Raw genomic sequence first — 18814 nt, 5'->3', positions numbered from 1 at the left:
GTTGATGGAATCAGTCTCTCTGAGAGCTACCACAGAATTGGGGAAACCTGACTACCAGCCGGCCTCAGAACCATAAAATTGAGTTTTAGAGCTGTACACTCATTAGGAGATAATAGAATGAGTTGCCTAGTCATAAAAACAGAGACACAAGTAAAACCCACATTTGAATAAATTTGATTTTACAATTAAATTTTGGTCAAAAGATGATTAACTTCAACTTTTATTATTATGAACTGTTTTTAAGGTACTTAGAAATTGTGTCTTTAAGTACTAATAAAATTATCTGATAAATCAGATAACTCAAACTTCCTTAAAACTAATTATTTATTTATCCCTTTTTATCATTCAAAATTTCTTCATATAATGGTTTAATTAAAGTTTTTTAGTATAAATAAGTATAGATAGGCATGTTAACTATTTTCTTTATTTCTTTTTATCTTAATAGAACAGATGTAAATAATGCTAAAATAAAACTTCTTCAAATTAATCCATATTTAAAATAAAGAAACAAAAATATGGCTTTTTGACGCAGTTTTAATACCAAATAATAAAGTCATTGTAATGTTGGTTTTCAGTTAAAAAGCGATACTTTTAACACGGATAGTATGGATTCTGATAATGCCAACCTAGCTGACCCAAGAATGCAACTTATATGAGGCGATAGCATACACATCAAGGTACCCTGTGATGCAAATTTTGAAATCTTTTAATTTTTTCTGCAAAAAATAATTCAATTTGAATGTTCAAATTAAGTGAAACTTAGACCTTATAGTGCAACAATAAAAATGCCTTTTATTGGCCCCTGGCACCTTCTTAAATACATTGACTTTCAAATTGAAGTGAAAAATAACTATATAAAAACCAATTATATTACCATCAAATAGCATCTGATTAAATTGTAAGACATGATCTTTGATCTTTGTTTTGCACTTTTTAATACTTTTTTAGTATTTTGGCAGTAGTTTATACTTTAGGAAATGTTGAGAAATTTACGCTATGCTGAAATTTTATTCAGAGTTTGGTGTGGCTATATGCTAGATTTGCACCAATTTTTATCAAATAAATTGGTTCTTATTTTACAGGTGATTTTATTGTTGCACTATTAATTTAAAATTTCACATAATTTGAACATTCAAATTAAATTATTTTCTGCAAACTAAATTAAAAAATTTTAAAACTTGCATCACAAGATTTCTTGATCTGTATGCTATCACCTCATATAAGTGACATTCTTTGGATCAGCTAGGTTGGCATTATCAGGATTTGTACCAACTGTGTCAAAGCTTGCAATATGAAAACATGAGACTTGCAATATTGCAAAGCTTGCAATATGGCAATATGGAACTAAGCAAAAAAAGTCAAATATCATAAATAAATAAATGCATATTTATTGCATATTTATACCCCCAAATCTGATGTATATTTTTTTATTTTATTTGCGATAGTAGTGTAGTGGAAGACTGCTTGTTTCTTAAGAGAGAAGTTCCAAGTTTGATCCCACCACGCCCCTGGTAGTACCGCACTCAACATTTTTCTCTGCGCAGCGGGCTTGTTTGTCAAGGTTGGTGTTTTGGAGTTATAGAGTTGAGAGAGGATTGTAACCACAATTAAGTAGCCTACTTGACTGTAGTGGCATTTTGGGCCTTGTGAAGGTGATTTAACATAAAAAATATATAAAAATATTGGATAATGAAAAACACCTTATCCACCATGTTGAGAAACAACAAAAAGATTTTTGATGTTTAAGAAAAAAGAAAACAACTCAAAATTTCAGCATTTGAAGAGTGGGTCATTTATTTTAGATAAAGTCATTTTTAAATAGCTTCCGATTGTTCACAACAGAGACACCGCTATTTCTGCTTTAATTTTCAAAACAAAACCTATTTTCATGATTTTGATGGTTGATTAGATCATTGCAAGAAAGGATAATAAATCATTTAAAACAGTTTCTGGTTAAGTCAATGTGTGCACAAGTAAAATGGTAGCATAATTTAACTCGCTTAAATCGAACAGTTTTGTTAAAAATAAATCATTTATATATATTTTTTGTGTAAAAATTAATGTCAAAAAATTAAATAAAAAATAAAGATCAAAATTTTTTACTAAAAAATAAAATCAGTAAAACTGTGAGAAAGCAGCATACTGATCTTTTTAAATAAAATTACTTTGAATGAGACAACCACTATTAGATCACTTCTTGACTCTACTTTTTAGTTTTTGCATGTCTTTGATAGTGGTTGATCTTCTTGTTATTTTGTAATAAGTTTTAAACTTATTTTAATGGTTCTGAAGCCAGCTGGTAGTAAGGTTTCTCAAACTCTTTGGTAGCTCTCAGACCAGTTGATTCCATCAATAGCTGTAAAAAATCAAAGTACTAATACTTTCATGTTGTGCATAAAAAGTGTCTCTTTTAGCGATTTTGGAGTGCATTGTTGAGGCCAAATAAGTAACGCTTTGTTATAAGTTTGGGTTGATTGGTAGTAATGAGCAACTGCATTATGTATGATATCCTAAGCTTACTGCTTAGGATATCATACATTATGATTGAGTCAACTAATTATTAAAAACACAAATATATTACCTAAAACCTTGGCTTAAATGTCTGAACAGCTGGGTTTTAGTCTTTTAATAAGTTTGCATAATGAAGTATTAGGTAGTTTAATGCATTGAATTTTCTTTGAGCAGTTTTTATCAACAAGTATCATTGTCTCCTCCAATTTAGTCTAGAAATTCTGTGCTAGCATAGTTGTAGTTTTCATTTAATTGTGAGAGTTTTTAAATATTTGAATGCTTTTAGCATTTAACCACATGTCAGTCAAACACGCTATATCAATGAGATAATCAGTAAAAAATCAATTGAAAATGTTTAATTTATTACAAAGTGAATGCCTCTGTAATAAAGTGGATCATATGATTAGTGTACATATGATTAGTGCTTTTTAAAGACTTTTAGGTTATTAGGGTGTAGTGAAGGGATAAGGGCACATTGGATCTTAATGACTGCTCTACAGCAGTCCCATTGAATGGGTGTTTAAGGGTTGTCAGTGCTCAGGTTTATATTTTATGTTGGGCTGGTATCAAAAATTGAATTGAAAAATAATATAAGAACAAATTAAGTGATTGCAAATTGTAATATCTGGAAATACTTATGGTCATTAAATTCTCAGTTTATCAAAAACTCTGAACATTGCTTTAATGAAATGGTCAATTTATCATATTGCAAAAATTTATGAAAAAACAAAACAATAAACTTACTACTGCAAAAATAATAACAGTCAAAACTTACATATTTTTAATTGTTTGTTTAAGCATCAGGTAATTTAAGGATTAAATTAAATAAAAAAGTTAAAAAATAATAATAATTAAAGGTTCGAAAAATCTGCATGGTAAATTAAAAAAACTGCACAGTAAATTAAAAATCAACTAATTAAAAATTATGATAAAGCTATTTGCGAATTGTATAAAACATTAAAATTGATTTTTGCTTTGGTGAAATCTTAGAAGAATTATCTATTTAAAAATTTAAATGTTTTAAATTAGAAATTAGTTAATTGATAATAAAAATTATAATAATAAAGATATATTTTAAAATAACTCAATAGAGTGCTTTTGCTTTGTTTAACTATAAAAAGTTTAAATTAAATCAAAGTTTGAATTAAAATATTAAAGTTTAAATCATAACTTTTAATAATGATAATAAAAATAATATTATTAATGTTTTTATAATGAGATTTTATATCACAAAATCAATATAAATATTTTAAATTGAATAAAAGCTATTAAGTTAAGTAACAAAAACAGAGTTTACGGCTTAAACGTGCATGTTTAGATATGCAATTAAAAAAGAAAACTTAATTCAATACAAGACAAAGAATATCCCCCCCCCCCCTACTCCTTTGTTGCTAAGCATTTATTTGGGGAGAGAAATTGTGAGTATTACTGCTGTCCAAATTATTTTTTTCTAAAATCTCTCAATATGTGTGTATACGATTTTTTTTCTAAACTAGTCCCTCTGCATATATGTGTATATGATTTTTAAATATAAATATTGTTAATCAAATAAAAAGGCTAACAAAAAAAATATGCCTGTCTTGGAAGAAGCTTCAAATCTTTTAGATAACCATCTCCAAACTCATCTTGATTATAATCCCCTAATTCCGCTGTAAAATATGTTAATAAAAATAAATTTATGATTATAATCAAGTTCAGTAGTAATCATATCAAAGTAAGCATAGTAATAATAAACATTTTTTACAGTTATTAAAAGTTTTCTTGATACACCTTATTATAACAAAATTAAATTTATGTACAAATAGTAATCATATCACAGTAACAATCAACATATCTTTTCATATTTTCAATTAATAAAACTTAAAAGACCTCACCATAAAATTGAACATTTAGGTCTTTTAAGTTTTTATGTTCCTCTTAATGTTCAGCTTATAAGATCTTAATATGACACCTTAAAAGACCTAAGGGTGATTCCACACCAAATCACCCAGTCCATTGAACCATGTGTCTTCCTTTCATCTTAAGACACGATTTCTATTTATAAAAAAACATTGTATGCAAAATTTCTGCTAAAAATGTTGAGCTGTTGAGCTCTGACAAGATATCGCAATTTTAAAATTGACCTAGTTTCCTAAAGTAAGGTGGTTTTCATGTTTCAAAAATAAACATAATTCAGAAACAATAAGAAATAACAATTATAAAAATATGAAAATAAACATTTACTATGCTTTTTTAATGCAGGATTCAATAAATTTACTTAAAATGCTGAAATGTAAAGGGTACATGCTTAAAAGTTAATAAAACAACTAGTTTATATGACTCAACCTTAAGCTCTTCATCTCAAAACATCCCCAATCAATTTTTTTTCCTATTAATATTGCTAGTTAGTTATAATCTTACATGTCACCAAAATTCTAACTGGAAAAGCAACAGTAACATATAGAACTATAATTTCAAAAATATATCCCTTTTTCAAGAAATTACTAAAAAATATTTGCAAATACAATAAAGATAAATTAACTGTAATTTAAAAAATTCCTGAAATCAATACAAATTTGTTTATGGTATTGAAGGCGTAAGTTATTTTGACTGTATTTGTAATAGTTTACAATATTTTTCCAATTTGTATTTCTTCCATTTCTGCTTTTTTCAGCGTAAACTTTCTACTAGAGCTAGAGCAAGCTTATGGAACTTCAATTTGTTTATATTGAGAATTAGACAGGAGTATTCGGTTTCAGTGAGGTTCAAACTTTCTTAACTGTAAACCTTTTTACAGTACTGTGGATCCCGTCTCATAGTTACTTTAGGTGGAACATATAAAAAAGGTTTGAATTGGCTCAAAGACCCAAATCATTCACTAGTTAGCGTAGATTGTAAAAGCTTTTACATTTGTTATTATTTGTTTTTCTTTTGGAAGATCTTTTCTGGCAATCTCTTGTTTACAAAGTTTACAGAGTTCCTTTTCAGGAGCTATATTCAAGCTACTTTTAATCACTCGTGACTCTTTTATAGTAACTGCGATAATATTTTCTAAAAAATGATTGAATTTTATAAAGTCTGTCCACACATTTCTCTAAAACTTTACTTTGGTATGTAAAAAAAAAATTAAAAAGTTATGTGTAATAATAAAATATTAAAATTTTCCAGCTAGTGATTTTCTTTGTATGTGCATTGAATGGGTCACAACAAGCTTTTTGTCATATAGGATACATTTTCAAGTATTTTTTGTAGGAACTTTCACATAACATTTTTAAGTTTGATAATCAATGTTACAGCATAAAGGTTTTTAACGAAGAAATAGTTCAAACCTTTTTAGATTCCTTCTTTAGCATGATGTTTTGCACTAGTAGATATTAATTTTTATTTATATATACCAAATTGTTACTTTTTTACAACTCCAATATAGTTTTACCAAACAATGTGACTCTATAACTTAACTTTTTATGAACTATATAATTGCTAAAATTTAATAAACAAATGCATATCATTATCACACTTTCATTATCACTTTCATTATCATTATCACATTATCACATACACACAAACAAATGCATATCATTATCACACGATCATTAATTTCAAAAATCATTAATTTTTATACTTAACTATGCAAGACATTTTTTATTTTAATTCCCCTCCTCAAGGCTGAAAAGGCCACTACAGTCAAGAAGGCTGCACAACCCTCTCTCAACTCCCTAACTTTGAAACACATCTTGACAAACTACATGGAGAAACAAGTTGAGTGTGGTACTACTAGGGATCAGGTGGGGGTCAAACTCTGAACTTCTTGTTTATAAGGTGAGTGCTCTACCACTACACCACTACTGTATACTTCCTTAAATATAACATAATCATTTTTTTTCTTCTATAAACCAAATTTAATTTATTTGAATAGAATTCTACTAGCAATTCTATTAGCAAGTTTTTTTCATAATCTATTTAAAAATGATATCTTTAAAATTTAGTTCTATAAGTTACTTTTATTTATCCAGTAATTTTTTTGTGCCATGAAAGATTATAGCTAATTAAAAATATTAAAAGCAGAAAAAAAAAAAAATTGAACCGGGGTGTTTTGAGATATTGGGCGCTAAAGTTAAGTTCCTATAAACTAGTTTATTTTACTTACTTTTAAGCGTGTTCCTTTCACATTTCAGCATTTAAAATACATTAATTGAATTCAGCATCAAAAAAGCATTATAAATGCTTATTTTCATATTTTTGCCATTGTGTTATTTCTCATTTCATTAAAAAAAATGTTTTTTCAAAATGTTATGAAAACCGGGTTATTTTAGGAAACCAGGTCAAAATTAAAATTGAAATATCTTGGGAACCATTTAACATTTGGGCCCAGAATATTTTTGTGAACTTTCCCTTGCAACACGCAACTGCCAAAAAAAGGTTTGAAGAAAATATGAAACTCATGGTTCAAAATTTCCTAAATTTTGGGTGATTTAATGTGAAATTACCTCTTAATGTTCACCTTATGACCTTAATGTTGCAACTTAAGACTTAAATGTTCACCTTCACCAAAAACTTTAATGCTCACCTTCAAAGACCTTACGGCTCACCTTAAAAGACCTTAATGTTCACCTTAAAAAACCATAATGTGACACCTTAAAAGGCTTTAACATTGCACCTTAAATCATAACTAAAAAATTGAAAATAAAATTTTAGATTCTTATTCTAATGACTATCAAATAAATATTATGATAAAAATTAATACAAACATTTTAATTAAATTAATAAATTTGTTATACAATATTATCTTTTAATTAAATAAATAAATTAGCAACCAATTAGATTAGTTTGGAATTTCCAAAATAATTATCAATCATACTCTATCAATTGATTTGTTTTTAATTGTTTAATAAAAGAGTTATGAATCATGGTTGAAAATTGAATAACTTATATAGGTACATTGACAACTCATTGAGAAAAAATGGAAGAAAAAAATGGAAGGATGAAAAAAATGGAAGGACGAAAAAAATGGAAGTAAAAAATAGAAGGAAGAATATATTAAATGGAAAAAATGTAAACTATACAAATCAGGAAAACAAGCATGTGTACAAAGTGTATACATATTAAAATGTATACTTAATTAAATATTATATATAATTATAAATATTTGTAAATTAGATAAGAATACCTTGAACAATATGTCCAGCGAGTTCTGTAATACTATTTGTAGGACAAAGAAGTCTAAAAAAATCAGAACATTTTATTTGAAAAATTGATTTTTCATAAATCATCTAAATATAACTTAAAAAAAGTTGTTAAATCGGACTACAGAACACAAAAATTTGTAAAAAATAAAACTACTTTCGAATTCTTAAAATAAATTTTCACCTTCCATGCAATATGTCTCGCTTTAATTGCAAATATAATTGATATCTAAAAAAATTAAAATATAATTGATATCTAAAAGTTACTAAAATAAAATCTAAAGAAGCAGAAGATTCTTTTGGTTGGAAAATATTTTAGTTACAATATTTTTAGGACTAAATTTCTAGTATACAATCTAGTATCCTTCTAGTATCCTAGTATGCTAGTATCTTCATTGACAAATACAAATTTTGTGGAATTTAACTTTTTCACTTTTGTCACAAAACTTTTATAAATTATCAATTAACCTTGTGATTTCTTCTTTTACTTTTGTAGGGTCTGTTGGATAAAATTTTACTCGAAAAAAAAACATGTAAGGTTGTCGTGAATCTAAAAAAAATAATAACTTTTTTGAATTCAAAAACATTGTCAAAAACTGACCAAAAAGTTGTACTTTATCCAAATGAAAAAAAGTGCCATTATTTAAAACCTTTAACTATTTTTAAATAACTTTTATTTTTTTTTATATATTTTTTTCTATATATTTTTAAATTTTTTTTTTTTTTAAATATTTCAGCAAATCTTTACGAGCTATCAATAAAACATCATGCTGTTGGTCTATTAATAATTTCCTTGCAGGAGATAAATTTTAGGAAAAATTTCTATGAAGCTAATTATTTCTAAAGAGCTAAATCTTTATTTAGTTAAATAACTAAATAATATCTACCAAGTTAATCAGTATTGTTTTTAAATTATTTTTGAAAAAGAATGGCAGAAACTGCCTTAAACAAGTTTCCTTTATGATACCTGTGACTCAAATTTGGAATAAATGGTTTCTTTGGTTTTTTCTGTAATAAATGGTTTCTCTCGCTTGTTCTGAAATAAATGGTTTTTCTAGTTTGTTCTGTAATGAATGGTTTCTCTGGTTTGTTCTGTAATGAATGGTTTCTCTGGTATGTTCTGTAATAAATGTTTTCTCTAGTTTGTTCTGTAATAAATTGCTTCTCTAGTTTGTTCTGTAATAAATGTTTTCTCTAGTTTGTTCTGTAATGAATTGCTTCTCTAGTTTGTTCTTTAATGAATAGTTTACCTAGTTTGTTCTGTATAATATCTGTTCTCTAGTTTGTATATTTGATTAAGCTAACATTGTTTTTTTTTAAAATTTTTATTTTTTTAAGATTTTCTTTAAAAAATGAAAAAAATTTTCAAAATAGAGCAATGTGGGTCAACATGATCAGACTTTCTATTTTATGATTAAGGTGTAATTATAGTCCTTTGCAAAGTCTATTAGGCAACTATATTCGTCTTTTAATCTGACAATGGAACGTTGCAAGATTATACAGTAACCTAATAGAGTTCATCAAACCCTTCTCCTTGATTTTATTTTCCAGACAGCCACTAAATAAAATTTAAAGAAAGAAAATAGGTTGTTGAGAACATTAACTCAAAATTACATGTAAAGAATTTTTGCTTCTTAGTCTAATTTCTGGATTTTTATTAAAATGAACTTTTCATGGTTACCCCTGTGACTAGACAAATTCATAATCATGAAGCCAACTTCAACTCTCATATAATATGAAAACCTATGAGTATCTATCTGGACAATATCTAAAATTTGTTTTATATGATATATGATGGTTCTTTTTGTTTATTTTACGCTCTTTTTTATAATTAAAACTTTTTTCTGTCTCTATCAACTGATATTTGTACTGTAGTAGTATATTTATAATGTTAATTACAAAAAAAAGGAATCTTATTTATAATGGTAATTACAAAATCAGAGGAATCTTTAGCACAAATCAAATTCCTACTAATTTTTGAAATCTACTTTGCTACTAAAATAAGTTTTGCTATTTCCTAATATTAAAGAAGGATGCAATTTTTATTATAGGATGCTATTTTTTCATGTACAGTGAATGCATATCTGAACTGGTTTTTCAATAGTATCTTAAGCAGCAACGAGATTTTTGTTCTTCCCCATCACACACTATCTTGTATGATCATTTTTATTTTGCCAAGACTTTATTATGTTATTGAGTATTATAATTATTAAATTTAAATTTTATTGATAGTAATTGAAATTTTACAATTTTATTGATAGCAATAAAGAATTATATAAATAACCTGCTTAATGGTTAAGAAATTATTAGGAAGAAAGACCCTTTTGTTTTGTTATATTTAGGTTTCTGGATCTCATTTCGCACAAGAAATAGTTTAGAATAAGAAATATCAACTATATGCAACTCTTAGAAACTTGGTAGTAACAGGATTTACTTTCAGTCATTTGTTGTAATATAATAAAAATACATAGTTTCTAGCAGAAAATTTAATTTTTAATTCTTTTAATATAATTTTTTTAAATATTTAAATAATAGCATTATTTTTTTTTCAGTTGAATAAAAAATTACTTTTGGGTTGAATTAAGGTACAGTGAAAAGTAGATTTTTTTATAAAGTTCATGTTTTAAATAAACTTTTTTTGTTTTTTTTATAAAATTAATTTTTAAACTAAAATTAAACTTATAAAGATAATTTAAAAAGTTAGAATTAAAAAGTAAATATTAAAAGTAGTTTAACAAAAAAAAACTATTTAACCTTTTTTAAATTTAACAATCAAATTTTTTACACTTTTTTTTAATAATAAATTTTATTTTGTCAGGGTTAGGGTTTCAACTTGTTTAGTAGCGTGCTCAACTTGTTTCTCCACACAGTGAAGAAACAAGTTGAGAGCGATACTACCAAGGATGTGGTAGGGATCAAACTCAACACCTCTTGCTTATGAGGCAAGTGCTCTACCACTACACCACTACCACATTTATTAAGTTATTAATTTATTAAGTTATTAATTGTTTCAATGTGCTGACATTTATTATATTATTAATTTAAAGTTATTATCTTCTCCAACAAAATAAAAACTCTATAATTTCTAAATTTTAATAAGTTTACCTTTTAATTGCTTAATGATTTCTTTATTTGACTTCAACCAGTGCTACAAACAAAAAAACATCTTATTTTATACTGTTATACTGTTAGAGGACATTATCATGCTACCAAGGTGGACATTATCTTGCTATAAAATTTTAATCAGGAACTTTCCATAAAACAAGGTTTATGGCAGATGCTATTTATTTGCTCACATTAGAAATGACAAAGGATATCTCAAACACCATGATTGAAAAGAAATGGAAGATGGTTCAGAAAGATTCCTTATTAATATACCTGACATTCTATTTTTTGGTTCTTCAATTGCTGTCTCGGTTTTAAAGCCTGAGTTAATGATTTGGCAGCTCTCAAGGATGTGCCTAAATTAAGTAAAGAATATCCTGAGCTTTTTAAAGTAAACAGCTGATTGTAATGGCTTTAGTTGATGTTGAGGAAAATGAAATTAGGATGAGTCGCAAAAAACTTACTGAACTATTTACTTACTAAAATATTTATCTGTAGACAACAAATGTTTTCTCTAAACAAGTCTCAATCTTTAGTTCATTTCTTTTTCCAAAGAAACAATGATAAATAACATTCTTAATAGATCTAAGTTTTTGTAAAAGCATACCAATATCTTTCTACAGGCATTATCTTTAAATACTTACCCATAAGAGCCTCCCAAAGACTCAGCAAAGACATCCCAAAAGACACAAACCTTAAAGTAATTAGGAATTCAGATGTCAATAGGTTTTTAATGTTTTGCACTTCAAACTATTTTAGGGAGTACTTCACAGTGTTTATTATTTAGATTACTGGGCAGTTTCAAGATTTTTTTATTCTTTCTAGTTTCACAACAAAGAAAAACTAAGAATAGTAGAATAGCTAGAATGCCATGGAGTAGCATCATGGAGTAGCAGTTAGATCATTTAAATTCAATTCATTATGAAAACAGATTGTTAAATGTTTTCTTAATAAAGCTACAGATTGTAATGCTAACAGTATTTTGCTGTTTAAACATTGTTGATTGTGTAAATTAATAATAGTTTAAATATTTGACTGTAACTTATTTTGATTATACTTTTGTATATCTGTAACTTATTATGAGTTTATTTCTTTACAGCTGTAACTTACTTGAATTTTTGTTAAAAATCTTGTGAGACTTGTGATGCAACAGAAAATCTAAATTGAGTTTAAGAAAAGATGTCTTGTTTTTGGTATTAGCAAAAATTCCTTTAGGCTCAGATTTGCAACCTCTATAAAATATTTATTTTAGCCAGGTACAATAACAACAATAAATTTCCTTAAGAAATCTGAAATCATTTCAAAAACATCATCAAATTTCCTTATTTATAAATATTAATAAGATTTAGATCTTGACAAAAAAATTATTCCCTCATGTAAAAAATAACTTTTTTTTCAATATATATGTAGTTACATTATGATTAACACTGAATTTATACTTTTATAACAATTGCTTTTGTCTTTTTATTTCATTCAGATTCACTGCTAACAAGACTGCAAGCAACCACTATTAAGTTGGGATGAGTAAACAAAAAAAAGTTAAAGAGCAAGGAAACAGTTGACAGAAAAGTTGTATGTTGTATGAGTCAGAAAATGATGAAGATGGGAGAGAGTTATAAAGGAAAAAAAACTAGATGACTAAAAGTTTTTAAAGCATGCATAGAGTAAAAGTTTTCAAGCTTGGCAGATAGAGCTGGACCAATTATGTTTACAATGCGTTATTGGATTTGAAGATATAGAGAATGGAATCAGGAGTAAGAAAATGGCGAGCTCAATAAAGAGAAGTAACCCTAGCAGATGTTAATTTAGCAATCCATTGTATATATAGTTTCCATGAAAGGTTAGTAGTGAACAATAATCCAAAAAGGCGTAAAGAAGAGGACTCTCAAGAGGTTGCCATACATCAATATAGGTCAACAGTATTGTGATAGTTGTTTGCAGTAAATAACTGAGTTTTTTTGGAGTTAAAATTCACAAGCCACTACAAGCCACAATCTGTTACAGAAGTGTTCAGATTCAAAAATGGCTGCCTGTTTTAAGCAATCAAAAAGAGAGGACTTTTTGTCTTTTTTATAAAGTTCAGCGATATAAAATATCAGTGATTAAAGCCAATTTAGATGTAAGGTTGTTAGGAAGAAAATGTAGATAAAAAAAAAAAAGAACCATAGATAGAACCTTGAGGTACCCCAGAGGTTTACTCTTCTTCAAAGGAAATGAAAAATGTTAGCTTTTGAGGATGAATTTGACATAGCAAGTTTCAAAACTTTTTCCAGATATACCACATGAAGCAAGCTTATGGAGAAGACCAGCATGCCAAACTTTATCAAAAGCTTCAAACATATCTAGAGCAATAGCTCTTGCCTTGTGGCTTTTATCTAATGCACAATAAAATCTTTCAGTCACATCAGTTAGCAAGTTAGCCATAGAGCAAGAAGATCAAAAACCATATTGATTGTCTGACAGTAAGTTATTTGACTCAAAATAAAATGTTAGAAACTTGTTGATTAAAGACTCAAAGATCTTTCAACAGAAAAAAGACAGATTGGATGATAGTTGAAGGGTTTAGAATGTTCTCCAGAGTTTTAAAAATTGGAACCACAGATGCCATTTTCCAGCAGACAAGAAAATAAGATTCAGTCAAGCGCTTATTAAATAGATTAGAGTCAAGCTAGATTTATACCTGTTGATTAAACTTTTGTGAGTATAACCAATGTTTATACCAGAGGTCAATATCTATTATGGCGAAAAAAATTTTTTTTGCTCATTTATATTTTTAATCTTATTTTTGTCTGAGGAAATCTTTGAATTAAAGTTGGCATATTTGTACGAAGAAGTATCTGAATTACGTTTAAAATATTAAAGTGTGCAATATATGCACTATGTTGATTAAAAGTCACACATAACTAAAATATAAATAATAAGCAATAAAGAATACAAATTTTTTTATTACTCTTTGTTTATTTGTATCAACATATCTTAGTCCAAAATAATCTTTAGATAAAACGTCCAGATGTTTGCACACAAAATCAAGTAATTCTGATCCAAGTGTCTCTTTCTAAAAGTAAATAAGTACAAAATAAAAAATAAAGAGTAAAAAAAAAATTATGGTTAAAATTTAAAATTACTAAACATTACAAGTGCTCAGCTGGATTCTTTATGAACCAATCTAGTCAAAGTTTCAAAATTAAAGGTTTACAAAGATTTCAAAGTTACAGAGTATAAAATTAGAGGGTTTTAAAATTTTTTTATTATAAAGTTACAGAGTTTAAAGAGGTTTAAGCACTAGAGTTACAAAACTAAAAAAAAAAGTAAAAAAAGCATTAAACTAATAAGCTAACATTGACATAAAATTATTATATATAAATTTAAATCAAACAATTTGCAAATGTTTGTATTGGTAAGCTTGAACTAAAACCCTTAAACATCTTTTGACTTAATCACTTTAACTTCTTCGATTTGACTTGATCACTTTAACTTTAACAAAAACAGAGTAAGCTATTCTTACTCTGTTTTTGTTAAAGTTATTCCTGATTTAATAATCTTCTACGCAATATTAAATCAGGGGTGTCCATAATAAGGCCACATCCAGTGCAGGCCACATCCAGTCCTCAGCAATCATTTGGTGCCAGTATGTTTAATATGTAAATCTGTTTCAGTGTGCAAAGAATATAATTTAAGATAGCACTATGATTAAAAATGATTCATATGATTCAAAACATTCAGAAACTGATAATCAGTTTGTCAACAAGATATGGAAAGAAAAAGCAAAAAAATTAAAATATAAGTTAGTTGGGCAACAAGATGTGTTTAAAAGAGGAATACCAAAACAGAAAATGCTGTTGTTGCAAGGTATAAAGTGAGTAGTTATTAAGCTAAAAATTGTAAACCATTCAGTAATAGGAAAATTATTAAGAAATATCTTGAAATTGTGTTCAAAAACATTTGGTTGGAAAAATTGAAAACTTTGAACATCACACTCTCGAGACAAACAGTTACACAAAAAACAGGTAGTATTACAGGTGATGATCTGAGTTTGTTATTGGCTGAAAAAATAAAAACATTTTAGTATTACTTGATAGCTATTGATGAATCAACCAATATACCACAAACTGCTCAATTGGCTATTTTAATTCTTGTGACTGAAGAGCTAATTGATCTCTATAATATGCAAGACAGAACAACAGGAGAAATTATTTTGCTGGCAGTTTTTAAAAAGTTTAACGGATCTTCAACAGATTAATTTAAATTACAACAGCTGGTGGCAGCTCAGTAATTGGAAAAAAAAGGGTGTTGTTTCCAGACTGGAAAACTAAATGGCAGAACACAACTTGTCATTGATTGAAATCAATTATATTATTCATCAGCAAAATTTTACGACGAAGGCTATGGATATATAAAACGTCTTTAGTAGTTAAAACAATAAAAAGCATTAAACTTAATTTGGAGTTTAGTTTTATGCAATATACTTAGCAAAAATTAATCGGAAATACGTACAACCATATTCTAGCTTTTCAGCTAAAATTAACTTTGTGGGAGCAGTAGTTAAGGACTGGAAAATTTGGTCATTTTCTAACCATAGGTGACCTGAGTTCTGGAAACACACTAGAACTTATTACCTGTATTGCTGAAATTAAAACAAGATTTTCAAAAAGGTTTGCAGACATTAAAAAACATGCTGACAAAATCAAATTATTCACAGTGCTATTTTCTGTTAAAATTGAAACTGTATCAGAAAAATTCCAAATGAAGTTAATTAATCTTCATCGCAGTGATGTTTTAAGAGAGACATATAACCAACAAAATTTAATGGTATTTAAAAATAATCTTGACCAAAATAAGTATAGCAACTTAGTTGACAATGCAAAAATGATGTCTTGTTTAATAGCACTTTTTTTCCATTAATTATTTTACTGCTTCAAGAAGTCCTAATGGTTTTCTCACAGAGCTCAGCTAAATAGCATTTAATCAGGAAGCTTATGCCTCCTTTTTTACCAATCATGCATACATGGCAAGAGCCGGCTTCAAAATACAGACCTCCCACTCTAAAGCCAGCACTCTAATCACTACACCAAGGCTTCACATACTTTTGTGAAAGAGTGTTTTCTTGGATGCGAAATCTAAATTTCTTGCAAAATCTAAAACAAGATCTGAACTGAGAGATTCTAACTTGCAGAATACTTTAAGGAGTAGTATTAAAAAGTATTAAAAAACATTGCAAAAAAATATATATATGTATATGCGCATATTCCTTTGCAAAACCACATTTAATAAGTTAACAAATCAACATTTTTTAATGAAATTATTTTAAAAACCTCCGGCCCCCAGTAAACAGCTAAAAAGCTAACTTTTATCCTCATCAAAAAAGATGTGCTCTTAATAAGGCAAAATTTTATAATTTCAGATTGTCTAGTTGTATTAAACAATTCACAGGTGTTTTAAAATCTACTAGAGATACTGCTATTTTAGCCTTAGTTTCTAACAATAAACATGATTATGTAAGCCATGTTCAAAATATTAATACTTTAGGGAATAGTGATTATTAGCTTATTGTTAGCTTTCATCATCAATATAAAATCTATAGTTAAAAATGATACTTGAACCATATTTGATTCAAAAAAATGTAACTTTGATTGCATAAAACAATAAAATTTATAAAACAAAATTTTTGAAGGATAATAAAATATTTTGTATCATTTTTAAAATAACCTAGTCCTATTTTCTTAAATATAAGGCCATTGCCACATCCCTATTTGCCACTGTATACTACATTAAATGTATAATATCATAGCTAGAGATAGCTTATAATGACATAGCAAGAGATTGCTCAACATCACTTAAGCAGTAAAAACCTTTAATTTACTTTATACTTAACCTTTTAAACATTAATTATACCTAAGACTCTATTATTTATTAGCTTATATGAGAAGTCTTTGCATGATGCCAGCTAAAAAGTTCTCATTTATTAAAATCAACACTTGTTTTATATTTGAGCCAAAACATATAAATAAGAAATAATTTTATAAAACACAATTCTTACAAAAATGTATACTGATAAAGTATCTTTAGATTTTATCTTTAATGAGCTATAATGTTAGTTTGTGAATGAGAAATATTATTCACATTAATATGAACTACTTTTCACAATAATGTGATTTATTATTCACATTAAATAATATTATACTAATAAAAATGTAAAAGCAAAAGAAATAAAATAAAAAGATAAAGAGTTTTTAAAGAAGAAAGGATAAACGTTGTAAGAGAGCAAAAGAATGTAAAAAAATAAAAAATTGATTTACAATTAAAGATTTGGACCAAAATTTTACCTAAAAATCTAACTCAAATTTTACCTTAAAATCAAATGAAATTTCTGAATCATCAAGCAATCGAATTTTGCTGGAAATATCAGCCAAATTTATTTTGCTTTCCTTCATTTTAGCATTCTTTAATGATTAACTTTCGTATATATAGTGTATTGGACATTTCTCTATGACAAACTTTAATTCTACTACCTTACCTACGACTTGAAGAACAAACAACAAATTTTAATGACAAAAACAATTAACCAAACCCACTTATTATGTTCTCTACAAGAATAACTTAGTATCGATCAAAAAAGATTAATTATAAGGACAACATAAACAATAAACTTAAGCAAATAATTTTCTTTGAAGTTAACGAGCTAAAGTTAAAAGTAACATTCTTCGTAATAAAGCTGAGAGAACATCAACCCTTTTCTTACGCATTTTGCGCTAATAAATTTACGCAAAATTTGTTTGTAATCTTAGGTTAGCGTTAACAAAGCTCAGTAAGAATATAGTCAACGAAAATGGTTAAAGAAGCTTTTACCATATTTCTAATATTTTATATACATAAAATAGAAATCAAATAACTTAGAGATTTAGGTAATGATTTTTTTAAATTCGCATTCTTTCTATCAGTCCCTGTGTGACAAGGGCGAATCCAGCATTTTTTGGTTGTAGAGATAGCTAACTTCCAGACACGGAGCAAACTCCAAAGACTCTCTGCCCAAAACGTAAGAGCAACAGTTCGATTAAAAAAAATTTTTTGTATTTTTAACTAGACTTGTATTCATCGATAAATTTTCAGTTTCATTGTAAAATCACTCAGCGTTATGACCATATAAAGTTTTAACCAGTAACGGATCCAGGTGGGTATAGTAGTATGCTTTCTCCCCCCCCCCTCCCTCAGCCACCAATTTCTGAAACTCCTGAATTTTTTTTTTCAGGGCAAGCAAATGTGGTAACAAAATACAAAAATATTTCAACACCCCTCCGCCCCCACTACCACCACCACCATCACCACCACTACCTCCAAAAACTCCTGGATCTGTCACTGGTTTTTATCCCCTCAATTTGAATTTTAAATGGTCATAATTTTTTAACGCTGACAGGTTATACGATGAAACTTAAAGTTTATAGATGAATATAATTCTAGTTAAGAATAGTAAAAAAAAAATTTATTAACTTATCGCTCTCACGTTTTCTAATAAAAAAGTTTAAAACCATAAAATTCTAAGTGCAAAAGTTTAAAATCAAATTATCGCAAATTTACCTTTGAGATATGAAACTTTTAATAATAAACAGGGATTGGTTCCGCATTGAAATGTTCTCAAAAATAATTAAGTTGTCAAAATAAATTTGTATGCGGAACCGCGAAAATCAAAATAATGAATCCGGATTTTTGGAATAAAAAATATACTATAAATGTAGCTATTTGGAAAAATGTGAAAACTTGTTTCATAGTAAAATTTAAAACTTGTTTCATAGTAAATTTTAATTACAAAAAACATTTAGTATGGAATAAGTTCAGGCTTTTAACAAATCATACTGTATATATACAGTATATGTATTAACAAATCATACTGAATATACTATATAAAGAATGAAGTCATTTTTGTTATCTTTCCTTTCATCTTTAGCATTAGAAAAAGCAGTTATCCCTGGCATTAGAGAATTTTTCCCTAGCATTAGAACAATTTGGAAACGCAGCACTATAATCGTTTTTCACCAAAATAT

The 18814-nt window shown here is 27.3% G+C and overlaps 1 protein-coding gene across 1 annotated transcript in view; it reads right to left on the bottom strand.

Moving 5' to 3' along the window:
- LOC101238780 (FERM domain-containing protein 3) overlaps nt 1–17491 on the bottom strand; it is a 37704-nt gene extending 20213 nt beyond the window's left edge. The window contains exons 1-7 of the mRNA XM_065816530.1: nt 17126–17491; nt 13729–13833; nt 10779–10821; nt 8142–8223; nt 7858–7902; nt 7658–7710; nt 4087–4160 (exon numbers count right to left, since the gene is read on the bottom strand). Coding sequence (XP_065672602.1) covers nt 4087–4160; nt 7658–7710; nt 7858–7902; nt 8142–8223; nt 10779–10821; nt 13729–13833; nt 17126–17209 — 486 coding nt within the window. The 5' untranslated portion in view covers nt 17210–17491. The remainder of the gene's footprint in view (nt 1–4086; nt 4161–7657; nt 7711–7857; nt 7903–8141; nt 8224–10778; nt 10822–13728; nt 13834–17125) is intronic.
- Between the last annotated feature and the right edge of the window lie 1323 nt (nt 17492–18814).

This window comes from Hydra vulgaris, chromosome 13 (genome assembly GCF_038396675.1).
Source record: "Hydra vulgaris chromosome 13, alternate assembly HydraT2T_AEP".
Lineage (NCBI taxonomy): Eukaryota > Metazoa > Cnidaria > Hydrozoa > Anthoathecata > Hydridae > Hydra > Hydra vulgaris.
Note: the sequence above shows the minus strand (reverse complement) of the source record. Positions and strands in the feature narration are given on the sequence as shown.